Raw genomic sequence first — 27,744 nt, 5'->3', positions numbered from 1 at the left:
ACTGTGAAAGTGGCTTTTAATGAATTACCAGAATGTACTCATTTAGCATAAATAAAGGGCGAGGTGTTAATGGGAGCACCAAGCGGCCACTGCTGGTATATAGGTAGGAGTCGTCCAGGTAGGCGGGGGGGTTGACTCCAAAATCCATACTGAATCCTGGCATCACCGGGCAATATCATAACCAAAGCCATTTTTGCCATTCTGACAGGCACCTGTTGAAGGAAAGAGCAGAAAAACAAAGACGGCGGATTCGTAACTGAGGAAGCTATGTGGGGGTGGGGGAGTGCTAAAGGGAAATCAACCAACTGGGATAGGTGCTGATTCCACAGATGAAGAGTTTCACCTCGAATGACCTCAGGGACATCTATGCCTGCTGTAAAGGTAAAGGTAATCCCCTGTGCAAGCACCAGTCATTTCTGAATCTGGGGTGATGTTGCATCATATTTTCATGGCAGACTTTTTTTTATGGGGTGGTTTGCCATTGCCTTCCCCAGTCATCTACACTTTCTCCTCAGCAAGCTGGGCACTCATTTTACCAACCTCAGAAGGATGGAAGGCTGAGTCAACCTTGAGTCGGCTACCTGAACCCAGCTTCTGCCGGGATCGAACTCAGCTTGTGAGCAGAGAGCTTGGGACTGCAGTACTGCAGCTTACTGTGTGACACTGTGAGTTTTGGACTGGATGGGCCATTGGCCTGATCCAACATGGCTTCTCTTTAGGGTTGCCAAATCCCCAGCTTCCTGTACCTATTGTACCATAGAGTTTCCCTCCCAAATGGCTAGAGCATCTGGGAAAACCATAGAGTTTTCCCAGAAACACTTAGAGCGGCCCCTTGTGTGCGCTGCCATTTTGATGACATCACTTCCAGGTGACGTCATTGTGCCAGCGACATAGGGGGAGGTTCCCCGCGCCAGCTCGATGTGGGCCGGCGGGTTGGGAACCTCCTGGGTGGGGGAACCCCTGCCTGGACTGGGGGCTTGGCAGCCGTACTTCTCTTATGTTCTTATGTACTAACTCCAGTGGATCAGTAGTCTTACTTAGAAAACTTCCAGCAGAAGCAAGAGATCTAGTCACATAGGAAGGTTTTCTCACGGCTGCTAGCCATCTCTGCTGGGGGTGGGGGGAGGTATGGGGGGGTCTTTCTAGCACTCACAGTCCCCCAGTTTCTCTTCAAGAAAAAGGAGCTGGTCACTGAGCGATTCCACCTGGTCCAGATACTGAAGGCGACTCCACAACTCTTTCAGCTGCGTGGGCTCCAGGGGGGGTGGCAAGACAGAAATGGCACGATCCAGACGCTGCGTAGAGAGGGAGGGAGCTACAGTCACATTTTGGAAGTGCAGAAGTCCAACCTGTCAAACTCTGCCCCCCTCCCCGCAAGCCCCCTCCCAACTTGCCCGATCTTATGGGAACGCTGGTGGAGTGCTAGTGCTAACTGTTTGAAGCAGCTGTTGGGGCCGGATTCTGTAATGCGCCCCCAAACCATCCCTGCTTTGTCGCTCATCCCTCAGAGCTTTTCCATCGTGATGTCATCTCACTTCACCAGACATGGCCTGTCCTGAGGAGGGAGCCACCCCAGTTTTAAAAAATAAGCCACCATCTCCTCTCTCCCAGATAGGGTTGTCAACTCTAGTCAGGGAAATTCCTAGAGATTTTGTGGAGGGGAGAATTTAGGGAGGGGTTTCACCCAGAAGCCATGGTATACCATAGAATCTGCTCTCTAAAGCTTCTATTCCCTCCAGGGGAACCAATCTCTGTAGTCTGGAGCAGTGTTCCCTGTAAGCTGAGTTAGCATGAGCTAGCTCACAGGTTTTTAGCCTCCAGCTTACACATTTTTGTCTTAAGTCAGGAAGGCTGGCCCCTGAACATACTGATTTCTGCAGTAGCTCACAAAGTAAAAATTTTCCTCACAAGACTCTGAAGCACTGGGGAGATACATTGTATTTCTGAGAGAATTCCAGGCCCCATCTGGAGCTGGACAGAGCAGCTTGTTTAGATGGCTGCTCTCACACACAAAGCCAGGCGGTTCAATAGTTTCCAGTCTTTTCTTTTCGAAACAGCTTCCACAGACAGATAACAGAATAATCTGGCTTGGGGGCTTTTTTTAGCTCACCTTTTCTAGCTGCTCTAGTTTCACTTGAAGTTCGTGGACTTCGTTGGAAATCTTCTCCTGCATCTCTAAAGTTTGCTCTGCGACAAAAGCAAGAGACCAACATCTTTATCAATGATTTGGATGAAGGAATAGAGGGAATGCTTATTAAATTTACAGATGATACTAAATTGGGAGGGGTTGCAAACACAGAAGACAGAAACAGGATACAGGATGACCTTGGCAGGATGGAAAACTGGGCTAAAACCAATAAAATGAATTTTAACAGGGATACATGTAAAATTCTGCATTTAGGTAGGAAAAAATCCAATGTATGGTTATAGAATGGGGGAGACCTGTCTTAGCAGTAGTATGTGCGAAAAGGATCTAGGGGTTTTAGTGGCTCATACGTTGAACATGAGTCAACAGTGTGTTGCAGTGGCTAAAAAGGCAAATGCAATTTTGGGCTGTATCTACAGAAGTATAAGAAGAAGAAGACATTGGATTTATATTCCACCCTCGACTCAAGAGTCTCTGAGTGGCTCACAATCTCCTTTATCTCCCTCCCCCACAACAGACACCCTGTGAGGTGGGTGGGGCTGAGAGGACTCTCACAGCAGCTGCCCTTTCAAGGACAACCTCTGCCAGAGCTATGGCTGACCCAAGGCCATTCCAGCAGGTGCAAGTGGAGGAGTGGGGAATCAAACCTGGTTCTCCCAGGTAAGAGTCCACACACTTAACAACTACACCAAACTGGCTCTATAGTGTCCAGATCATGTGATGTGATGGTATCACTTTCCTCTGCTTTGGTAAGACCTCATCTGGAGTATCGTGTTCAGTTTTGAGAAGGATATAGACAAGCTGGAATGGATCCAGAGGAGGGCGACGAAAATGGTGAGGGCTATGGAGACCGAGTCCTATGAGGAAAGGTTGAAGGAGCTGAGGATGTTTAGCCTGGAGAGGAGGCGGCTGAGAGGTGATATGATCACCATCTTCAAGTACTTGAAGGGCTGTCATATAGAAAATGGTGTGGAATTGTTTTCTGTGGCCCCGGAAGGTAGGACCAAAACCAATGAGTTGAAATTAAATCAAAAGAGTTTCCGGCTCAACATTAGGAAGAATTAGGAAGTATGTTTGTGGAAGAGCACCTCATTTCGTTGCTCTCATTTTCTTGAGAACAATGACAATAAATTATCTATCTATCTGTCTGTCTGTCTGTCTATCTATCTATCTATCATCTAATTTCCTGACCATTAGAGCGATTTCTCAGTGGAACAGGCTTTCTCAGGAGGTGGTGGACTCTCCTTCCTTGGAAGTTTTTAAACAGAGGCTGGATGGCCATCAGACAGCAATGAAGATCCTGTGAATTTAGAGGGAGGTGTTTGTGAGTTTCCTGCATTGTGCAGGGGGTTGGACTAGATGACCCTAGAGGTCCCTTCCAACTCTATGATTCTATGAAAAGAAGACGTGCAGTTGAAATGACTGAGATCTCTGAATCAGTTTGTTAAGCCAGGATCTGATCCCTTCAAGTACTTAAAGATGGTGATCATATCACCTCTCAGCAGCCTCCTCTCCAGGCTAAACATGCCCAGCTCCTTAAACCTTTCGTCATAGGACTCGGTCTCCAGATCCCTCACCATCTTTGTCGTCCTCCTCTGGACTCGTTCCAGCTTGTCTATATCCTTCTTAAAATGTGGTGCCCCAAACTGAACACAATACTCCCGGTGAGGTCTTACCAAAGCAGAGTAAAGCGACACAACTTCACGTGATCTGAATACTATACTTCTGTTGATACAGCCCAAAATTGCATTTGCCTTTTTAGCCACCGCATCACACTGTTGACTCACGTTCAGCGTACGATCCACTAACGCCCCTAGATCCTTTTCGCACATACTATTGCTAAGACAAGTCTCCCGCATCCTACAGCCATGCTTTCAGGTGCACACACTTCTAAACCCCCCTTTTAAGTTCCCTCATCCCTTTCATGTATTCTACCCATACTTGCAGTCTGAATCTTCAGACATCCAATGGACAGCCTGCTGGCATGGGGACTGCCAGCCAGCAGACAGCCACCCAAAGGGTTCTCCCCTCCCACAGTTGCATTAAGGATGTATGTGGATTTTATCCTCAAAAAGCAAACAGGCTCCAGAATTTGGGATCACTGGATGTAAACAAACAAACAAAAAAACCCAGTGCCAGCCAGGGCTTTTTTTGTAGCAGAAACTCCTTTGCATCTTAGGCCTCACACCCCTGATGTAGCCAATCCTCCTGGAGCTTACAATAGGCCCTGTACGAAGAGCCCTGTAAGCTCTTGGAGGATCGGCTACATCAGGGGTATGTGGCCTAAGATGCAAAGGAGTTCCTGCTACAAAAAAAGCTCTGGTGACAGTACGTATTTCTGCCCCTAAAGGTAAAGGTGCAAGCACCAGTCATTACCGACCCATGGGGTGTCGTCGCATCACAATGTTTTCACGGCAGACTTTTTGTGGGGTTGTTTGCCGTTGCCATCCCCAGTCACCTACCCTTTCCCCCCAGCAAGCTGGGTACATTTGCCCGACCTCAGAAGGATGGAAGGCTGAGTCAACCTAGAGCCGGCTACCTGAACCCAGCTTCCACCGGGATCAAACTCAGGTCATGATCAGAAGAAGATGATGATATTGGATTTATATCCCGCCCTCCACTCCGAAGAGTCTCAGAGTGGCTCACAATCTCCTTTACCTTCCTCCACAACAGACACCCTGTGAGGTGGGTGGGGCTGAGAGGGCTCTCACAGCAGCTGCCCTTTCAAGGACAACCTCTGCCAGAGCTATGGCTGACCCAAGGCCATGCCAGCAGGTGCAAGTGGAGGAGTGGGGAATCAAACCCGGTTCTCCCAGATAAGGGTCCGCACACTTAACCACTACACCAAACTGGCTCTCCTTAGGACTGCAGCTTACCACTCTGTGCCACGGGGCTCATTTCTGCCCCTAACCTTCATCTATGAGAAAGGGCTCCAAGCTACAGCCGAGCAGGTCAAATGGGAAGAGTTTCTGCCCCTCCCCACTCCCAAACTACCCATGGTCCAAACTCTCCCCATCTGACCTGCCATTGCATTTGCTTTATTTTTTAACATGGCTCATTATTTTCTGTGGTCAAGTTCAGCATTGCAAAATGCTGAGAGCAGGAAGGTGAATTGCTGAGGAGCTGAATTCCACCTTTGCTTTGAATCTTGACCTAGTTTTCTTCACCAGATTAAAACTTTGTATTTGAGAAAAGAATCAGCAATTCTGCTTTCTCACTTCCTAATTATAGTGCAAACTATTCTGCTTATTTTACATCTTTCATTAATCCCGTTTGGTGTGTGACATTAGCTTCCTCCATTCTTAGCAAACCAAAGAAAATTTAAGAAAAATGTATCAGCCATTGACTTCGAGTCAGAATAATTTTCTGTTTGACTTCCAAGTAGCCTGACTGAATTCTTCCCTTGTCACACAAGAGGGGTTGTTTGTTTAGCGTTTATCATAAGCTGGTAAAAGCATATCTTCATGAAAATGTCTCTCTGTCTTTAAAATGTCTCAAGCACCGTCTGTCCTTCTGATGCTAACAATTCATCAACACTAAAATGCTCACAGACATTTGGGCTTGGCAACACCACAGTACTCCCCATGACTATGTGTAGGTGAGAAAGTTGAACAATGAAGAAAACTGACAAGAGTTGATTCCTTTGAAATGTATGGCCATTTTCTCCCTGAGGTGGCAAACCTGTGACAGGGCCAAATTGCTTTGGCTATTCTTCCGTTCCCAGTAATTCTTCAAAAACTGAATACTAGCATGCAAGGGTATAGTGCCAATTTATAGAGCGCAATTGGAAAGACCTGGATTCCAATCCACACTCTCATAAAGTCTGCAGGATAGTCTTGGACCAGCTATATACTTAGCCTAATCCACTTCACTGATTTGTTGTGAAGAATTAGGAAGGAAGAACAATGTATGTTCTCCAGAATTAAAAATGTACTAGATAAATTTTAAATATATGTATTGCTGGCTATTGGTTATCTTTTGATGTTTTTATGGTTTATTTATTTATATAAACCATTGTTATTTATATAAACCATTTTTATGCCACTTTTACACCCAATCAGGATTCTCAAGGGAGCATACATAAAATGGTTTATAAAAACATCTGAACAAATGAAAATATATAAAATAATGCAATAAAAAGAAGAGGAGAAGAGATTGGATTTATACCCCGCCCTTCACTTGGAGTCTCAGAGTGGCTTACAATCTCCTTCCCTTCCTCTCCCCACAACAGACACCCTGTGAGGCAGGTGGGGCTGAGAGAGCTCAGAGAAAACTGCTCTTGAGAGAAACAGCTCTGAGAGAACTTGTGACTGACCCAAGGTCACTTCAGCTGGTGCATGTGGAGAAGTGGGGAATCAAACCTGGTTCTCCCAGATAAGAGTCAGCGCACTTAACCACTACACCAAACACATAAACAAGCAACACCCCATCCAGGGAGGAAAGCCGCCTTGGGTCTTAGTTTCCTGGGAGAAAGATAAGTTTATCAGTGTTTTAAATGAATCAGTAATCTAGAATTCTCTTTGACATGCTAACTTGTCAGCAGGAGAACTTTTTAGTTCTGTTTTGTTTTTGTTTTGGTGTAGCACAAGTTTTACAGCCATCGGGCTGCAATCTTAGGAGACAGGTTCAAATCCCCACACTGAACTTTTCGGCCAGTCACAGGGTTGTTGTGAGGGAAAAAATGGGTGAGGAACAACTACAATACAATGCTCTGAGCTACTTTAGGTAGGGTTGCCAGGTCCTGCCAGGCCACTGATGGAAGATGCAGGAAAACTCCTGGGGATCTGGGGATGGAGCCTGGGGAGGACGGGGACCTCAGTGGGGTACAATGCCATAGAGTCCGCCCTCCAAAGTGTCCATTCCATCCAGGGAAACTGGTCTCTGTGGTCTGGAGGTGAGCTGTAATTCTGAGGGATCCCCAAGTCCAGCCTGGAGGCTGGCATCCCTACCTCTGACGTAACATCCACGATATATGCTGTACAGAAGAGCATTCTGTGAGTGATGCTCTTACCTGTGTGCTTGCCATGAGAAGCAGGCCCAAGTCTTTGCTCCTCTGCCTCCTTGGCTCCCCAGTCCTCGGCACCCTTGTCTCTCCACACACGCACCCCTGGAAACACAGAGTCGTTCATGTCCTGTGCTTTCCTTCTGTGAGGGTTCCCCCCCACACACACACATAGGCTTGCCAATCCCCAGTTGGGGGCAGGGGATCCCCCAGTTTGGAGGCCCTCCCCCCACTTCAGGGTCATCAGAAAGCAGGGGGGAGGGAGAGAAATGTCCGCTGGGCACTCCATTATTCCCTATGGAGACCGATTCCCATACGGTATAATGGAGAATACATTCCTGAGTATCTGGGGTTCTGTGGAGGCTGTTTTTTTTTTTTTAAGATAGAGGCACCAAATTTTCTGCATAGCATCCAGTGCCTCTCCTCAAAACAACCTCCAAATTTCAAAAAGATTGGACCATGGAGTCCACTTCCATGAGCCCTCAAAGAAGCTGCCCCTATCCTTCATGATTTCCAACAGAGGGAAGGCATGTAAAAGGTATGCAGTCCCTTTAAATGTGACTGCCAGAACTCCCTTTGGAGTTCAATGATGCTTGTCACAACCTTGCTCCTGGCTCCACCCCCCAAATCTCCAGATATCTCTTGAATGGGACTTGACAACCCTCCTCTCACACGTCTGGACAAAACATCTCGAGAGCCCCACAATCGAAGTGCAGGCAGTGGCCAACCCCCAGGTAGTGGCTGGAGATGCCCTGGGGTTACAACTGATCTGCAGGCCACAGAGATCAGCTCTCCTGGAGAAAATGGCTACTTCGGAAGGTGGACTCTGCGGCATTCTACACCACTGAAATCCCCCCCCCCTTCCCCAAAGCCCACCCTCCTCAGGCTCAGCCCCCAAACTCTGCAGGTGCTTCCCAATTTGGAACTGGCAACCCTATGTCCTAGGGTAGCCAATCCCCAGCTGGGGGCAGGAGATCCCCAGGTTTGGAGACCCTCCCCCGCTTCAGGGTTATTAAAAAGCAGGAGGGAGGGGGGAGGTTGAATGTCTGCTGGGCACTCCATTACACCCTGTGGGGACTGGTATACAAGCTCAGTGGGGTTGCCAGAGAGGAAGAGGGCATAACACAGACAGCGCCATGTTACTTCCTGCAACCATTTGGAAGTGATGTCACATCATCAGTGTGACATCAATGCAGTGTTCTAGAATTCAGACAAAACTCTATGGCAGGAGTGGCCAAACTGCAGCTCAGGAGCCCCATGTGGCTTTTTCACACACATTTTGTGGCTCTCCAAGCCCCCACTCTTCCATTGGCCAGCTTGGAGAAGGCATTTGTCTCTTTAAATTACTTCTTCAAGTCAAGCCAGCTGGCAGCTTGGAAAATGCAATTAAAGTTAAAGTTGCTTTATTTCCACCTTTCCCTCCGTTCTCCCTCTATTTTCTGTCTTTCCTTCAAACATCTGACGTTCAGGTCTTGTGGTTCCCAAACATCTGATGTGTATTCTATGTGGCTGTTATGTTAAGCAAGTTTGGCCAACCCTGCTCTATGGTGAAACCATAGAGTTTTGCCTGAATCCTGTAGTGTCGAATCAGTGTCAGACTGATAATGTGATGTCACTTCTGGGTATTAAGAGTGCTGGACTGGCAGGGCTCTTGGCGCTTACAGTAGGCCCTGTACTAGGAGCCCTGGAAGCCTTTGGAGCATTGGCTACATCAGGGATGTGTGGCCGAATATGCAAAGGCGTTCCTGCTACAAAAAAGCCCTGTATGGTATTTGGGAGACCCAGGTTTGAATCCCCACTCTGCCCTGGAATCTTGTTGGGTCACCTTGGGCCACTCTTCCTCTCTCAGCCGAACTCTTACTCTCTCAGTCCAAAACGACACTGGCTGTCTTGTAGGGTTGCCATTCCAAAGTGCTTTCGGAATGAGAGATCACAGAATGCCCCACAGCTCATTCCTCCCCCGAAGGAGCCCAACCCAGCAGCTAGGCCACAGCCATCCCCACCTTTGCTGCCGGGCCCAGGTGAAGGCTGGGCTGTAGGAAGCAGGTGACAGCTTTTGCCATCTGGACCCAGAGTATAGCCAGGATCACACTGGCAAGAGTAGCTCCCAGGGGTGTTCACACAGCGCTGCGCACACAGGGGGACAGGTGCCCGGCACTCATCCAGATCTACAAGGGGGAAAAGAGAGAGTGGAACCAAATTTAGAAGTCTGCAGATTAAGAACATAAGAGAAGCCATGTTGGATCAGGCCAATGGCCCATCCAGTCCAACACTCTGTGTCACACAGTGGCCAAAAAAATTATATAACTCCACATATATATATACACACTGTGGCTAATAGTTACTGATGGACCTCTACTCCATATTTTTAACTAACCCCTTGGGTGAAGAAGTACTTCCTTTTATCCGTTTTAACCCGACTGCTCAGCAATTTCGTCGAATGCCCATGAGTTCTTGTATTGTGAGAAAGGGAGGAAAGGACTTCTTTCTCTATCCCATGCTGGGCTTTTTCTACCAAAAACCCCTGTGTGAAACAATGGTGATGTCAGGGGTGTGGCCTAATATGCAAATACCCACTGATGCCAAGCCAGCCATACCCACTGATGGCAAGCCAGACACCCAGTGAGGTAGGTGTGGCTGAGAGAACTGTGACAGAAACTGCTCTTGAGAGAGCAGCTCTTTCAAGAACCATGACTGGCCCAAGGTCACTCAGCAGCTGCCTGTGAAGGAAGAGGAAGACGACGACATTGGATTTATATTCCACCCTCCACTCAGTCTCTGAGCGGCTCACAATCTCCTTTACCTTCCTCCCCCACAACAGACACCCTGTGTGGTGGGTGGGGCTGAGAGGGCTCTCACAGCAGCTGCCCTTTCAAGGACGGAGGCTCAGAGCGGCCTACAGTCTCCTTTCCCTTCCTCCCCCACAACAGACACCCTGTGATGTGGGTGGGGCTGAGAGGGCTCTCACAGCAGCTGCCCTTTCAAGGACAACCTCTGCCAGAGTTTATTTATTTATTTACCTTAAATTTCTATCCCGCCCTCTCCGCGAGCGGACTCAGGGCAGCTAACGACATTTATATTTACAATTTAAAAACCAATAAAATATAGTTACAATTTAAAACCATTATGTGGTGCTGTACCATGTCAATATAAGCGAGTTCTTCTTTTCTGATGGCTATGGCTGACCCGAGGCCATTCCAGCAGGTGCAAGTGGAGGAGTGGGGAACCACACCCAGTTCTCCCAGATTAGAGTCTGTGCACTTAACCACTACACCAAACTGACCAACCAGAGACCATAAGTAAGGGGTGTGTTTGTCTAAGACACCAGATCCTTAACTGTTGAATGCTGGGAAGTATTTCCTGCTACTTTTCAAGCACACTTCTGCAGCTGTAAGAGCCGAGTGTCAGCATTGTTCCGGTGCACTGATGCCACCACCATGCAGCAGGAAGTGACATCAGCATGCCCTCGGGGGACGCTGGGATGCTCTGGTATCTCTGCCAAATGCAGGCACCCAGGAGTAATGTCACAGTACACTGAGACCTGGCCTACATTCTCTTCATTTCCTGTCATTTCTCCCCCTACCAGCCAGCTGAGTAGTGGCAGGGAAATGGCCACTAGCAACAGGGGGACAGGTGCCCGGCACTCATCCAGATCTCAGTGGGGGAATAGCACTATGCCCTCAGTGCCCTCAGTGGGGGAATACAACATACAAAGAGTATCACGGCAGAAAAGAACAAGGCAACAAAAAGCAAAAAGCCCCACGTGAACCAGCTTCTATATCCAATTAAGTAACAAGAAAAATCATTCAAATATAAATAATTGTATTTAACCCACATATATTGCTTTCATCAAAACAACCATAATGCTCAGTCCTTTGAACAAAAGGAAGCATTTACACCAAGAGTTCTTTTCCTTTATATGGTAAAATTGTCCAGCTTTTCCATGTAATCCTGGTGTGATATTCCAAATGATGAATGTCTCTCAGTGGATGCAGCCAAATTTTCAAAGAGGAAAGGACAAGGTTGTACTTACAACATATTACAAGTATTAGATATTTTTTAAAAATAAATACCCTTGTTTTGCAAAAGCTTTTTCAAGCTATAAAAGACCTCTTAGCAGAGACTTCTTCAAGCTGCAATAAACCCCTTGGTAGACAGCATATCCAAGCTGTAATAGACATCTTAGCAAAGAGCTTCTTCAAGCTGCAATACACCTCTTAGCAAATTCTTAAAGCAAAGGCAATCATAGCCCAAATGTTTTCGAACAGAACACCCAAAGGTGCCCTCAGTGGGGGAACAGCAGACCCACGCAGAGTGGCTGAGAGTTTTTAAAGGTTAGTCCTCACTCCTCATGTGAATGTGTGACTGAAGAGTCAGGTTTGACCTGACTCATGTCCCACCTAAGGATCAAACCTGACATCTTGTTACAGACTCGCTCCTGTGGGCCTCTCGTCAATTTCAGCCAAATAGGCTGGTGTTGGCTTTTCACCTTGCCTACTGGGAGGGAGAACAAGTGGATTAAAAAGGGAGGGGGAAACAACAGGCCTGGGAGCCCACAATTCTGGGCTTCCACTCACCAATGTGGCAGTATCGTCCCCCCCAGCCTGGCTGGCACTGGCACTGGTTTGGTTGGATACAGGTGCCTCCGTTCTGACATGGTTTGTGGCAGACAGCTGGGGAGGGAAAGGAGAAAACACAACTACACTTCTTTTTAAAATTTAGATATTTTTAAAAAATAAATACCATGAAGGAAATACAGAAAGGGGAAAAAAATTACCTAATATAACTATATATATATATATATATATATATCAAAGATGCTTGTATATAACATAGTATAAAAACCAGTATTTTCTTTTAATGCCCTGACCTGGATAGCCCAGGCAAGCCCGATCTTGTCAGATCTCAGAAGCTGAGCAAGCTTGACTCTGCCAAGTACTTGGATAGGAGAGTTCCAAGGAATACCAGCAGTCGGGAGGGCAGGGTCAGGCTTTGTTCACCTCTCTGAATAGCCTCCAGGCCCCCAGCAGGGGTCAGTCACCAGAAGTTGCCATGACTTCCAGGTGCATACTCACACACACAAATACAAAAAAAAAGAGAGTATTTTTTAAATTACTCCTCAGATCCTCTGCACTTGGGCTAACCATGGTGGCCATTTGGTGGTTGCACCCTGTATCAAAATTCCAAAGGTGCCTACAAGCTCACAAAGGTTGGAAACCCTTACAGTAATTAAACAGTTAAAGGATTTTCTGTACCCCCAAATACCCACTCCAGGAAGGGGGAAGAAGAGGTTGCCAGGCGTGTCCATGCATGAGTACCTGTTCTGCCCCTGCCTTCTTCCAACTGGCCTCCACCAAACGGAAGTTTCTCTGGCGTGTCACTGCATCAGGTGAGTGATTGGATCATCCCATGATTCCCAAGGCGGGGACACAGCAGAGTTACTTGCCCTCAGAGGAGGCCGTACCAGCGTGTCTCTGTGATTCTTGCCTCGTTTCTACTGCTGATGTTGGACAGGAATTCTGCTCCACCTCTGTTATCAGGGGTTTCCTGACACAGAGACGCAATAGAATTGGCCGCCGCCCCATCAAAGAAAACTGAAATTTCTGAGTTGTCCTTAGGAGGCAGAACAGTAAACTCACAAGAGAAACAGCACCTCAGTCCACTGTGCTGATGGCCTGATCCAGCTTTTAAAGGGCTTTAAAATGGCAGCAGTGGCCTCATGATGGCCATGAAGAAGAGAAGAGATTGGATTTATACCCTGCTCTTCGCTAGCCAAAGGAGTCTCAGAGCAGCTTACAATCTCCTTTCCCTTCCCCACCTTACAACAGACACCCTGTGAGGTACGTGGGGCTGAGAGAGCTCTGACAGAAACTGCTCTTGAGCGGAACAGCTCTGAGAGAACTTGTGGCTGACCCAAGGTCACATCAAGCAGGTGCATGTGGAGGAGTGGGGAATCAAACCCGGGTCTCCCAGATAAGAGTCCTGCACTTAACCACTACACCAAACTGGCTCTGGAGTCCTGTCTCATTTTGCCCCTCTCAGGGGAACAAACCCGGCAGTAAATTTGCAACAGTGTCAGACTCACCTTCCTCACACTTCTGGTCCCCCATGTGCCGTTTCTTCCATCCTTGGCAGCAGATGGCGTTGGACTGCAGGATCTCCTTCTTCACTTGCCGCGTGGCCACCCGGTATGTAGTCCTAGGGGAGAGAACCCCAACGTCTTTGGTGGACCCTCTTTCTGGGGTCCAGGGCCCTTGGCCTCAGATCCTCAGCCACTGTGCCCGTGCAGAGAGCCAGACCTTGGGCTTTGTCCCCAGTGCTCAGCAACCAGAGATAGACTGCCTCTGAACGTGGAGGCTCCATGTATTGCTGTTCCGGCTAATAGCGTGAACCACGGATGAATCGATTCCCCCATGAATTTGTCTTTAAGCTTGTTTCTTTTAACTATTCAGCTGCAGATCTTGAGAAAAGAATGGTCTTGTGCACTCCCACCATATTTTGCTTTGCTTGACCACATTTCCCTCCTAGAGAACCCTAACTCCCCCCTCAGCACACAAATACACACATTAAAGGACCCCCCCCCCCCAAAGCCCCTGCTCATTATTTCCTACTCTAAATACTTGACCAGAAAAGAAGCAAGGCCAGCCCTAGACTGGCACCCTAGGCAAAGCTATCTTCTGGCGCCCCCGTAATGAAGGTTGCTCCTTCAGAAACCCCCCCAGATAGGGCTCTTCCACCCGGCTGTGGGCCATTTGCTGCACGAGGAAGGAAACTCCTTATTCCAAAAGTACACAGTTCTTTATTTGGTAAATTCCAAGAACCAAGAGAAGGAGGGGAAGGCAAGAAGTCAAAATAATGATATTAGTCATTATTACCTAATAGTTCCTAATAGTTACCACCAGGGCTTTTTTTGAGCAGGAATGCACAGGAACGCAGTTCCGGCTGGCTTGGTGTCAGAGGGTGTGGCCTAATAGGCAAATGAGTTCCTGTTGGGCTTTTTCTCCCCCCAAAAGCCCTGGTTACCACCATAACAGCTCCAAGCTTTCAACAAATTCTTCACCGGCTTCTGGGGAGAGCCTTTGCCAACAATCAAAAGAAGATAAAACTGCAGTCACAGGTGCCAGCAATGTTCCCTCTAAGCTGCAAAGCGTTGTGAGCAAAAATTCTACTTTGTGAGGTACTGGCATTAAAGCTGTGAGCTACTTCATAAATTATTGTGCTCTGGGGCCATTTTTCCTGAGATAAGGTAAAAATGTGTGAGCTGGAGGCTAAAAATCTGTAAGCTAGCTCACGCTAACTCAGCTTAGAGGGAACACTGGGCGCCAGCTGCGTCGTCTCCTTTCCCTCAAATTCTACTCCAACTCTGAGGGCCCAGCTCTCCAGCTCACCATCTGCCTATTAGGCTACCTCAGGTTTAATTCACTGCAGCTGTCGGCTCCACCTTGCAAGGATAGAGATTAGCCCACTGTGGGTTCAAAATGGAGGAATCTTAGAAGGCTCGCATCTGTTATCACAACATTCTTTGTTCTTTACACACACACACACCTCCCACAATGATAACATCACCAAGTCACGTGGGGGTAGGGTTGCCAAGTCCAATTCAAGAAATCTCTGGGGACTTTGGGGGTGGAGCCAGGAGACACTGGGGTGGAGCTAGGAGCAAGGGTGTGACAAGCATCACTGAACCCCAACGGGAGTTTTGGCCATTGCATTTCAAGGGACGGCACACCTTTTAAAATGTCTTCCTTCCCTCCACCCCCCCCCCTTCTCTGATTTCGCCTCAGAGGCGGGGCAGAGCAGGCGATGCCGCTGCGCTGCTGCCGCCTCTTCTCCGGTTCACCTTAGCTGCTCCTCCGAGATGGGGAGGCTCGCCACGCTCCTTGGCGCCGTTTCCCCCCTCCCCCCGCTTCCGTTTTTTTGGAGAGCGGGAAAGAGGCTGTAAATCCTGGGGTCCCCCGCCAGGGCGGGAGGGTTGGGAAGCCTACGTGGGGGGCGCCCAATTTGGCACATGCAGAAGGCCAGAGCCCTAGGCGATTCATCTAGTTTCTCTAGTGGCATGGCCAGCCCTGAGGAGAAGTTAAATTGAAATCTTTTGAAGGTTTATTTTTATTTCTGATGCGTGGGGCCCTTTAGAGTCGGAATCTTTGGCCAAATGTCAGAGCTCAGACCCACATTTTGAAAGCTCTCAAATGCTCTGGATGCACACCCACTGGCAACAATCCTTAGGATGCTCATGAGAGAGACATTCCCCCTGAATTCCAGAGGGATAAAGCCGGAAGATGGATGCCTTTGATCTCATTCCTTCATTTCAAAGCAAGACTATTGAATTGTCCTCATCTGCTACAGAAATTAAGCCTCACCCACATGCAGCTGGGTCTCAGTTACATACCTCCCCCCCACATCATTTATTTTATCTTATTTTCTTCAATTTATAGTGGACCCAGAGTGGCTTATGATGAATTTTAGACTGGAAGCTCTTTGGGGCAGGGGCCTTGCTTTTTGAGCTCCCGTATGCAGCAGGGCACTTCATTTTTGTAATCATGAGCACATTTGGCCAGATCAAACAGACCTCACTCCCTCTTTCCCAATCAATCAAGGAACCAGACCCCCCAACCCCATGCAGCGCTTCAATTTATTGGCTCCCCCACAACCATAGAATAAGGTTGCCCCATGTTAGGCTTTAGCCCCAAGACTAGGGGTGTCAAGTCCCCAGATCAGGCAGGGGTTCTCCCGCCCTGGAGATTCCCCACATTGGGCTGGTGGGGGGAACCTCTCCCGATGGAGCCAGCACGATGACATCACCCAGAAGTGATGTTATCGCACCGGCAATGCTGCGCGCTGACCGCTCTAGGCGTTTCCGGGAAAACTCTATGGTTTTCCCAGATGTACTAGCAATTTGGGAGGGAAAACTCTATGGTACAATAGGTACTGCGGAGGACTTGGCAACTCTACCCAAGACCCAGGAACTCATCTGCATATTAGGCCGCACCCCCTGACACCAAGCCAGCTGGAACTGCATTCCTGTGCGTTCCTGCTCAAGAAAAGCCTTTCCCTAGTGTTTGCCCACTCCTCCTTGGCTTTGCTAGGCAGTGCAGGCAGCTGGGAGTATGGGTGGTGCAAGGGCTCCCCAGAAGCCAATGGGAAGCGGAGATGGTGGGGGATGGCAGCAGTGGTCCCCATCAGAAGACCTGGCCTTGGTAGCTGCCTCACCTCAGGGTGTGCTGAGGCCAGCCCAGACTTTCCACAGCAAGTCACCTTTCTCCGTTAAAGGAAGACCTATAAATCCAGATGATGCTCCTACATGGAAGAGAGTCACAGGATCTTCCACAGCCATGTCACTGATCTTATTTTTCAGCATGGTGAATAGCCAATCTTAGCAAAGACCCCGACTGCATTTACACACATTCCCAGACACTTAAAGGTCAAGGCAGTCCCCTGTGCAAGCACCAGTTGTTTCCGACCCACGGGGTGACATCAAGTCACGATGTTTTCACAGCAGACTTTTTACGGGGTGGTTTGCCATTGCCTTCCCCAGTCATTTGCACTTTACACCCGCCCCCACCCCCCCCCAAAGCAAGCTGGGCACTCATTTTACCGACCTTGGAAGGATGGAAGGCTGAGTCAACCTTGAGCCGGCTACCTGAACCCAGCTTCCGCTGGGATCGAACTCAGGTCATGAGCAGAGCTTGGACTGCAGCACTGCAGCTTTACCACTCTGCGCCAGGGTTAAAGACTGACAACATTGGTGGTAGGGGATGAGCTTTCATGAGTCACTGCTCACTTCTTCAGATATCTGAAGCCTGGCTACCACGGGCACAGATTAAAGCTTTGTGTGCCCCTGGGGGAATAGTCAGCTGCCCACTGTTGCCTTCTCCACTCCAGGGACTCCCTTCAGATAGTCTTCAGGTATCTGAAGAAGTGAGCAGCAACTCACGAAAGCTCCTGCCCTGCCACAAATGTCGCTAGTCTTTAAGGTGCTGCTGGATTCTTGCTCTTTCCTACTGCTGCAGACAGACTAACACAGCTACCCATCTTCATCTGTCTCAGACACTGTGTGGTAAAGGACCCCAATGGTGTGTGGACATCATCACAGTGCATCCTGCTATTTGATAGAACATCGCCAAGTTCCACCGTATGACATCACCAGACTTCACCTCATGACATCATCAAGCCACAGCCAAGATCCGGCATGCAGGAGATCCGGTAAGCCTTTGCATACCTGTAGGTGCTGCAGACCCGAGGTCCAGGGCACAGCGTCAGGTAAGGTTGATGCTGAGGCTTGGCATACGTCTCGTTGTAGACTAGAGGGATTCGCAAGATGTGGCGGGAGCACACCCGGCTGCAAGTAGAGAAGGAAGAAAACTGAGAACCGGACTTCACAGAGTGCTGACATCAGTTCCTGAATTGACAAAAGCCTGGAGCTTGAGATGGCTGAAACCAGGGCTGTGTGGTACAGTTACCAACCTCCAGGTGGGGCTCTGAAGTCCACTAGGAATTATAATTGAGCTCCAGATGATGGAAAGCAGTTTGCTTGGCAAAAATGGCAGCTTTGACAGTATAGTTTGGCATATTATAGATTCTAGAGGAAATCCTTCCCCCAATTCTCTCTTCCACAGGCACTACACCCAGCACTTTCCCTGGCCAAAGTTGGCAACCACACTAAGTAGAGGGATAAATTCATTGGCCAACCAGCCCACATTCTACCGGCAGTCATTTACAACAAATTTAGAAATCACAAGCAAGTACACTGAATGATGGCCTGACTTTTTAAAAATGAAAATAATCTGGGAGAGGGGGAGGTCATTTGTAGAGCGAAATGGGCTGCTTTCACACAAAGCTCATTCTGTGTTTTGCCTTCCAAATTGGCATGCTGGAGGCAAGCGATAGGGGATTTGAGGATTTCCTGTGTGCAAAACATAAGGACTAGGAGAAGGCTTTAAAATGAAAATTATCGCCAGGTTGTCAGATTCTATGCTAGGCAGCTGATCTGCCTATTTGCAAATCTTGGGAGTGTAGTGAGGTTGCCCAATGCAGGTTGGGAAATTCCTGGAGATTCGGGGGCAGAGCCTGACGCAGGCAGAATCTGTTGAGGTTGGGTTGCCAGCCTCCAGGTGGGGCCTGGAGATCACCTGGAATGACACCTGATTTCTAGAATTACAGAAGGCAGCTTCCCTGAAGAAAATGGTTGCTTTGGAGGGTGGATGCTACGGCATTATACCCTGTAGTAGAGTACCCTCCCAACTGCAAACCGTGCCCTCCCCACGGTCTACCATCCAAACTCCAGGATGCAAAGAAGAAAAAGACTGCAGATTTATACCCTGCCCTACCCTCTGAATCAGAGAGGCTTACAATATCCTATATCGTCTCCCCTCACAACAGACACCCTGTGAGGTCAGTGGGGCTGAGAGAGCTCTCCCAGAAGCTGCCCTTTCAAGGACAACTCCTATGAGACCTATGGCTAACCCAAGGCCATTCCAGCAGCTGGAGGAGTGGGGAATCAAACCCGGTTCTTTCAGATAAGAGTCCGCACACTTAACCACTGCACCAAACTGGCAATTCTAGGAGGGGAGGGACCTCACGGGGCGTAATGCCATGGAGTCCACCCTGCAAAGCAGGCATTTTCTCCAGGGGAACCAATCTCAGTTGTCTGGAGATCAGTTGTGATCCTGGGAGAACCCTGATGGGATGTGATTTGTGGAGATCAGCTGTAAACCCAGGAGAATTCCAAGCCTCACCTGGAGGTTGGCAAGCCTGACATGCAGGTTGCCTGGGTTACAGATTAAGAGCAACACATTATAATAATCACTAAGGTCGGAAAGAATTATACTACTCACAGATCAGTTTGAATACAATAAAAAAACCCTAAATAAACACATGATTGCTGGTTCACACATCTATGTAAAGAGCCAGTTTGTAATGGTTAAGTGTGCAGACCCTTATCTGGGAGAACGGGGTTTGTATTCCCCACTCCTCCACTTGCAGCTTCTGGAATGGCCTTGGGTCAGCCATAGCTCTCATAGGAGTTGTCCTTGAAAGGGTAGCTGCTGTAAGAGCTCTTTCAGCCCCACCTACCTTACAAGGTGTCTGTTGTGGGGAGCGGGGAGGTAAAAAGATTGTGACTGCTCTGAGACTCTGAGATTCAGAGTATAGGGCGGGATATAAATCCAATATCTTCTATCTTCTAAACCATTCCCACATGATGACTGGCTACTGAGTGTGTGAATGGCTCTCTAGATGGGAAACAAGTATGAGATGAAGCATCATCAAAGCCCATCTGTGATACATGATCACAGACTGCAAGTCACACGACACTCGTCTCATCACCTTGTCTATCAACTAGGGCTGCCAAGTCCAATTCAAGAAATATCTGGGGACTTTGGGGGTGGAGCCAGGAGACATTAGGGGTAGAGCCAAGATCAAGGCTGTGACAAGCATAATTGAACTCCAAGGGAGTTCTGGCCATCACATTTAAAGGGACGGCACACCTTTTCAATTCCTTCCTTCCATAGGAAATAATAAAGGATAGGGCACTTTCTTTTGGGGCTCATAGAATTGGACCCCCTGGTCCAATCTTTTTGAAACTTGGGGGGTATTTTGGGGAGAGGCACTAGATGCTATACTGAAAATTTGGTGCCTCTACTCCAAAAAACAGCCCCCCCAAAGCCCCAGATACCCGTGGATCAATTCTCCATGATTTTCTATGGGAATAAATCTCCATAGGGAATAATAGAGTTCCCAGCAGACATTTCCCTCCCCTCCCCCCGCTTTCTGATGACCCTGAAGTGGGGGGAGGGCCTCCAAACCGGGGGATCCCCTGCCCCCACCTGGGGATTGGCAACCCTACTATCAACTGAAGAGGGACAGCAGGGCTTTTAAAAGATACATTCAGAACTGCAGAGTGGTGTGTGTGTGAAGTGTGTGCCAAGTGTTCGTCTTTTTGCCAGTCCACTCTAATTTGCACACACAGTGTGTGCTATGTGCAACAATGCACCTGTTCACTCCCTTTGTGCACACACACAAATGCTTTTGTTGTCTACAGTCACATTCTGTAACATAAAGTCATTTCCAGCTTCCAGCAACACTACGAATTAATAACCTCCAGTTGGTTGTTAACAGCCGTGCTCAAGTCTGGCAAGCTGAGTCAATCCATCCCCTGTTGGGTCTTCTTCCCCTTTTCCTGCAGCCTTCCCCTTTCCCTAGCACTGTTGTCTTTTCCAATTACTTTTGTCTGGTGGCTCCAAGGAAGAGTTCAGGCTTGATTTGATCTAGAGCCCCCTTCTTTGCCTTTTTGCTGCACCGCTGTATTTTACACGCACAGGGTGCTCTGTGCTACAATGCACCTGTCCACTTCCTTTGTGCACGCACACCAACGCTTTTGTTGTCTAGAAGTCACATTCCGTAACATTTAGACGCCTACATGGAGTGGCAGAAAATCCCTGGAAAATGGGAATTGGACATCACTAATGCAGAAGAATTGCTGCGTTCAAGCTTCACAAGAGGCCTTGGGAACACAAACAAAACTTTGTTTGGAGAAGGAGGGATCTAATAGAACTTCAGCACACATCCTCCCTATGATATAGATTGTGCCCCCTGAGCTAAAGTGAATTTCTTCATCTTTGAAACGGACATGGCAGAGACTGGTAGGTACGTCTCTAAGGAGTATCTTCTGGCAAGAGGAGGAGACACAGACATGGGTTTTTTTTGGTCTGGGATTCTAGGGAGCGTGGGCTACACACTTGACCTTTCACATGGTTATTCATGATTATTTTTTTCCCCTTCTTTTTTAACTTTTCAAAAAAATTATTGAGAAAACTCAGAGAGATACAGAAAGGAAAGTAAAACCACGAGAATAAGTAAAGATGTTCAGAATGCAAATAACATGTCAAGCAGCAATATGCAATGAACTGAAAGAGACCAGATATACCAAACTGTAGAGCTTTGCATACTGTAAAACAAATAAGAAGATGTACAATAACTTAATAGGAGACCTGAAGTAAGTAAAATTAAAAGTGAATTCACTCAATATAAAGTTAAAGGTAGTCCCCTGTGCAAACACCAGTCGTTTCTGACTGGGGAATACAGAGCTACACAAAGTATGAGGTCTGAAGAGGAGGAAGGAATGGAAGGAGAGAAAGAAGGAATGAACAAGAAAAAAGGGGGGAAACTGTGAGCGTACAGTAGGAATAAAGCATATAAAGGAAACAGAAATTACTGTTGAACAGTAGTGCCCACTCCTGTGTCAAGAAAGAAAAGTAAGAAACTTTCCCATGGCTTTTATGCACAATTTATTTATCACCTGTTTGTTGCAGATTCTTTTTAACAAACCTGTGTTGGACAGACATCCTAGAAAGCATAAAACAGGTATGATACCAAGAGCTATCCCTTCCTATTTTGTATGTAATTGATTTATCTGGGAGGATTTCTAACCCTGCTTTTCAGAATGCAGGTGTTTACAAATATAAGATAAGATAGGTTTTAAAAAATCAAGCCATAACAATATAAAGACAGGAGGATTGAACACAAAGCCAGAACTGGATAAAAAAAAAAGGGCTCTCAAAGGCATATGAGAACAAGACAGTCTTTTCCTGGCACTGCAAAGATGCCACCACAGAAAAGGCTTTCAAGCAGATGCCCGTCACACCTTCTGAACCAGGAGGGCATTACAAAGATCATAAGAACATAAGAGAAGCCATGTTGTATCAGGCCAATGGCCCATCCAGTCCAACACTCTGTGTCACACCGTGGCCAAAACCCAGGTGCCATCAGGAGGTTCACTGATGGACCTCTATTCCACATGTTTATCCAATCCCTCTGCTTATGCTTGTAGCTGCCACCGCTTCCTGTGCTAGTAAATTCCACATGGATGAAGAAGTGCTTCCTTTTGATGGGCAGGTTCACTTAGGAAAAGGTAGTCTTCTAACAATCACATCCTAACCCGAGTTGCATGCTTTGAGGCCGACCAACTTCAACAATAGGCTGCAGCTCTGTTCAGGATAGTATTATTAGATTCCCAAGACTGAGGCTGTTAAGCCCAAGAACTACAACATGCTGTCTGTGGACAAGTTTGCCATCAAGCCTACTAGCTGCCATTACATCTGGGGTTGCCACTTTTTTCCAGTTTGCAAGGCTCCTGTGCCTTTCACTTTCAGCACGCTATGCAGAAAAGTCAACAGGTGAAGCATTTTCCATGTGCCGTGCATCTCCAGTGTAGAAAACACAGCATCTGTGGAATTTCAGCCTAGCAAACAACTGTCAAACATACAGACCATGCCCATGTATATGCATATATGTGTAGGGGGGTGAACAGGCCTCTTCTCTATGGAACAATCTGATCCTTTAATTTTAAAAAAATCATTAATGCAAGTGGCCATTAGAACATCCTGTGGCAATGAGTTCCACACACAGGCTGCATGGCGTGAGAAAGTACTTTTTTTGTTGGTAACTAATTTCTAGTTTACTGGCACTCTCAAGAAAAGATTTTCAGATTATTATCAAATACCCAGCTGCTGACATAATAATATAAACTCAATAAAATGTTATGTAGGTTCTTTTTGGTCAGGGTGTTACCAGGTCCCAGGTCTACCAAGTAAAAGGCAAACTTATAAATAAAGTTTATATATTTTTCTATAAGACCAGAGGAAAAGGGAAACAAAAAATGGGATGATAAAAACCAATAAAACAAACATACTGTGCACAAAGGAACACTTAAACAAAACCTTAAGGCAATTTGCCTATCTCCCTACATTGGACTGTGTAGTAGTAGTTGGCTAATTCCCTAGACCAGGTATGTCCAACAGGTAGATCGTGATCTACCAGTAGATCGCGGAGGGGTCAGAGGTAGGTCACCAGCCCCACTTGGTCTCATGGTTTGCTGGACAGGTGTTTGGGATTTTTGATGATTGTTTGGTGTGGTGGTATTTGATTATCGGTGCCAGTATGATGAATTCTTATTTTTACTTTTAGAACTGCATGTGTGGTTTTGGCATCATCCAGAGGTCTTCAGTTCCTGTTGATCTTTAATACTTTGGGACAGTGACAGTTTTGGACCAGATTCAGCCAGTGTTAACTTAGCACCGCAGCCACCCCAGAATAATGATAAGTGTTCCAAAGAAGAGCAAAACCTACCACTTTCACGATGAATGAGAAATGAACTACTTCATCATGGTGTTGTTGTCTACTTTATAACACCGCTGTATCCTTGCCCGAAAAGGGTAATCTGGAGTGTCATTATAAGGCTCTGCATAGCAATAAGTTTGATGCTGATTTTCCACCCAAAAGTGAAATTCGTAAACTGAAGCTCAAAGAACTTAAATCTAAATTGACTGTACAGCAACAGTTGATGGCGAAGCCAAGGTCACATTCAGTCAATGCAAGCATGGCATCCTTCAAGGTCAGCAACCTGATCGCAAATAAATGCAAACCTTTCAATGAAGGAGAATTTGTAAAAGATTGTTTTCTTGAAGCAGCTGACAATCCTTTTGAAGGATTTAAGAATGAGATCATAGCTGCTATTCAAGATGTACAATTGTCAAGAAACACCATCGTGCGGCAGATAGAAAAGATGTGTGGAGACACAACTGAACAATTGTTGGAGGATGTTTCTGTTGCTTTCTCACTCCAACTGGATGAATCTACAGACATAAGAGACATAGCCCAGTTACTAGTCTTGATCCGGATGGCTTTTTAATACTTCAGTGTTAAAGAAGAACTACTTGGAATTATTTTCTTTAAAAGGGAGAACTACCGGTCACGAAATATTCAGCTCTTTCCATTCTTTTGTGACAAAGTGTAATCTTCCATTACATAAACTTGTTTCCATCACTACTGATGGAGCAAGAGCAATGACAGGTGAGGTTAACGGTTTCATAGGCCTCTGTAGACAGCATAACGACTTTCCAGATTTCCTTTCTTACCACTGCATCATTCACCAGCAAGTTTTGGCAAGCAAAAGACTCAATACAAAGACTGTCATGGACATCACTTTCAAAATTGTAAATTCAGTTAGTGGAAGATCACTTCAAAGACAGCTTTTCAATTTTACTCTTGATGAAGGGGCAGCAGAAATCATTTTGCACATAGATGTAAGTTGGCTAAGTAGGCACAAATTTCTGCAAAAATTTCATGATTTGCTGAATGAAATAAGAAGGTTTTTGAAGGAGAGGGGAGATGACAAAGCAGAGTTGGAAGATGAGGAGTGGTTGTGTGATCTGGCATTTCTCACTGACTTTACAGGCAAACTAAGTGATGTGAACATTGAACTACAAAGTAAAAACAAATGCATTGGTGAGATGACGAGTACAGTTTCATCCTACAAGAGCAAATTCAAGTTAATGATGACTGACCTTGCAAACAACACTTTTGATCATTTTCCTAATACACAGGACCATCTAGGACACTATCCAAATTTTGTTTTTCAGAACAAGAAGTATGTGACAGAAATCTGCTCTGTTATGCAGGAATTCGAAGAAAGATTCTGTGACTTCCAAAGAATTGAAAAAGTTGTGGAGTACTCGTCATATCCATTCAAAGCAGATATGGACATTAGGGAAACTGCAGCTACTATCAGTAAAAATTACTCATTGAACAAGGCATCTCTTGAAAAAGAAATAGTAACCCTTAAAAATGACATTTTTCTCAAGACCTGTGCTGAGCAAGAATCGGTTTGGAAGCTAGTGCCTAGAGACAAATTTCCCAACTTGAGAAGATGCAGTGAAGCTGTACACTCCTGTTTCGGTTCAACTTATTTCTGTGAATCTGCGTTTTCCCATCTGAAAATGACAAAGAGTACACAGCGTTCCAACATGACAGATGAACATCTCCAGGATTCCCTGAGACTGGCCCTCACGCAATATTCACCCAACTTCAAAAAGCTGGTGGATGAAATGCAGGCTCAGACGTCTCACTAATTTAGCAAGAGCGAAGTTTTAAAGATTCCGCAAGATCAGCCTGGATCAATACTTGACATACATCTAACACAAATGACTCAATAAAAGTTAAAGAAAGTTATAACAATAAAATTTTAAGAAAAACTGTTTGCAGTTCTTTCTGGATCTTTGTCTCTCTGTTTTGTTTTTGCTTATTTTGCTGACCAGTAAATGACAGAAGGTGCATTGTAAATGTGGGGCGGTGGCGGTGGCACCCAACTTTGGTGAGTTAAAATCTAATTCGAAACTAATTTGAAACTTAATTTTCATGGTGGTAGATCACCAGCACTTTTGTCTGGAAAAAATAGATCATGACCAGTTAGAAGTTGGACATGCCTGCCATAGACTAATACTCACTGACACCTTTCTTCTGCCAGGCCCACAACACCAGAGAGACGTCTTCCAAAGTCCCATCCTCCTTCACCTGGTTGTGTTGTTACCTTCTCCTAGATCTCATGGAGAAGACTCCTGGCTTCTGGCTTGGAAAAGTAGAAGCTCCTCCATTAGTGGCCACCTAGCCTGATTTTATCCAGGCTGGCTGACTGGTCAGCCAATCGCTGACAAGATCTAATTCAAAAGCTGTCATCTAGCCTTGACTCTAGATGCTAACCTGTCAAGGTTAGATCTAAACAATGTATGTCATCTGTGGGCTGACTTCACAGGTGTATCCAGTTAGTCTCCACCTGGGACTATTTGAGTGCCTATAAGCTTTAACATACTGTTGGTGCAAATCCTGAAGCACTTATAAACATAGAGACATTGAATACACAAACACTTAGGTGTCTCTCAGTTTCTTGACAGGCACAATCCCATGTTTTCAGCTTTCTCCGTGGCCTTTACATCTTTTTACCAGTCTCTGATTTCTGCCTGTTACCCTGCTTGAGCTCTCCCATAGGCTGAGCCCCTCTTAAGGAACATCAAAAAGCCCTGCTGGATCAGACCAGTGGTCCATCTAGTCCAGCATCCTCTCTCACACAGTGGCCAACCAGTTCCTCTAGACAGCCAACAACAGGGCATGGAGACTGAGGCCTTCCCCTAAGGTTGCCTCCTGGTGCTGGGATTCAGAGGTTGACTGCCTCTGAATGTGGAAGTTCTCCTCAGTCACCGTGGCTAGTAGCCATTGATAGACTTATCCTCCATGAATATACCTAGTCAAGGGGTGTCAAACTCATTTGTTATGAGGGCTTGATCTGACAAAAATGAGACCTTGTTGGGCCGGGCCACATGTGTACCTATTTAAGGTTAGGTAGTGGAAACACAAACTTTATAAAGGACATAGGCAACCACAATTGAAAGGGTTTTTTTTAAAAAATGCTTAAAATATTAGCACTTGTTGATCTTAAAGCTGCTTTCTTTGTATCTCTCCCATGGGATCCAGGGGACTGGACAAAGGAAGCACTGGCTCTTTCCTTCCTTCCCCTGAGGACCAGGATGGGGAAGTGAAGTGGCCAAGTTTGCAGTTGACACTAAATTCTTCAGGGTGGTGAGAACCAGAGAGGATTGTGAGGAACTCCAAAGGGATCTGTTGAGGCTGGGTAAGTGGGCGTCAACGTGGCAGATGAGGTTCAATGTGGCCAAGTGCAAAGTAATGCACATTGGGGCCAAGAATCCCAGCTGCAAATACAAGTTGATGTGTGTATATATATATATATATATATAAATTTTGGCCACTGTGTGACACAGAGTGTTGGACTGGATGGGCCATTGGCCTGATCCAACATGGCTTCTCTTATGTTCTTAAGGGGAGGAGCCACAGCCAACAGAAGGAAGAGAGTCTTGGCTCAGTAGTTCTGTTGTGTGATTGAGAGAGCCTGGCAAAGCATGCTCTGCCTCCTCCCTTACTCCCCAACGGAGGAGCCTCAGCCAATGGAGAAAATAGAGGCTTTGCTCTATAGCTCCTGTGCAATGGAGCAAGCTTTGCCAAGCAAACTTTATCCAGAAGGAAGCAAGAGAGAGGGAGAAGGAAGGACATGATAGCCAGTTGCTTGGGGGCCTGATAGGAGCCCTCTGGGGGCCTGATTTGGCCCCTGGGCTGCATGTTTGAGACCCCTGACCTAATCCCCTTTTATAAGAATGTAAGAGCCCTGGTCGATCAGACCAGTGGTCTAGTCCAGCCTCCTGTCTCACACAGTGGCCAACCAGTTCCTCTGGAGGGCCACCAACAGGGAATGGAGGCCAAGGCCATCCCCTGAAGTTGCCTCCTGACCCTGGGATTCAGAGGCTTAGGACCTCTGCATGTGAAGTTTTCCCTCAGTCACCATCACTAGTAACCACTGATAGACATATCTTCCATGAAGCTATCATTTGTTAATTCCTTGCCTTACCTCTCCGGCAGCTTGCTCTGTCCAGATGCCTCCCTTAGAAGGTAGGTGATGAGAAGCCCCCCACAGAGGAAGGCTGTGGGGCCAACTCCTGGCCACCCCATATCAGGGTGAGGGGGAAAGGCTCAAAGCGGCGGACCTGTGGGACAAAAGAGAAACTGTTAAGCATGCTGACAAAAGATGATAAACTAAATATCCAGGGGAAGGAGGGGAAATGCCTTCTGCTTATGCACAGTAAAGTTGCCAGTTTTCCCATTGTCTGTGTCATTAGAAGCAGCTTGAACCGCAGCCATTAGCAGGAGATCCTGCTTAACTCCAAGTCCTGATGAGATCCGTTGGTTGATTCCTGCA

The 27,744-nt window shown here is 46.8% G+C and overlaps 1 protein-coding gene across 2 annotated transcripts; it reads right to left on the bottom strand.

The window, feature by feature from the left end:
* Positions 1 to 27,529, bottom strand: EGFL8 (EGF like domain multiple 8). Of its 2 annotated transcripts, XM_060238958.1 has the most exons (9): positions 27,397 to 27,529; positions 17,368 to 17,487; positions 13,234 to 13,346; positions 11,726 to 11,821; positions 9,152 to 9,316; positions 7,158 to 7,253; positions 2,111 to 2,187; positions 1,154 to 1,295; positions 1 to 212 (listed from the first exon to the last, which is right to left on the bottom strand). In XM_060238958.1, exons 1-9 carry the CDS (start codon positions 27,495 to 27,497, stop codon positions 163 to 165), a joined length of 960 nt encoding a protein of 319 aa, XP_060094941.1. In that variant the 5' UTR covers positions 27,498 to 27,529; the 3' UTR covers positions 1 to 162. The 2 variants fall into 2 exon arrangements, with proteins under 2 accessions (XP_060094941.1, XP_060094942.1); XM_060238959.1 differs by lacking the exon at positions 11,726 to 11,821.
* Between the last annotated feature and the right edge of the window lie 215 nt (positions 27,530 to 27,744).

The sequence above is a fragment of the Heteronotia binoei genome, chromosome 5, assembly GCF_032191835.1.
Source record: "Heteronotia binoei isolate CCM8104 ecotype False Entrance Well chromosome 5, APGP_CSIRO_Hbin_v1, whole genome shotgun sequence".
Taxonomy (NCBI): Eukaryota; Metazoa; Chordata; class Lepidosauria; order Squamata; family Gekkonidae; genus Heteronotia; species Heteronotia binoei.
The sequence above is the reverse complement of the archived record's forward strand: the minus strand, read 5'-3'. Positions and strand labels throughout refer to the sequence as shown.

Coding starts and splice junctions, on each gene's coding strand:
- EGFL8 (XM_060238958.1), bottom strand. CDS start 27,497: ATGGGGTGGCCAGGAGTTGGCCCCACAGCCTTCCTCTGTGGGGGGCTT. Junction 17,488..27,396: donor CAGAGCAAGCTGCCGGAGAG/GTAAGGCAAGGA, acceptor CTCTACTTGCAG/CCGGGTGTGCTCCCGCCACA. Junction 13,347..17,367: donor CGGGTCTGCAGCACCTACAG/GTATGCAAAGGC, acceptor TCTCTCCCCTAG/GACTACATACCGGGTGGCCA.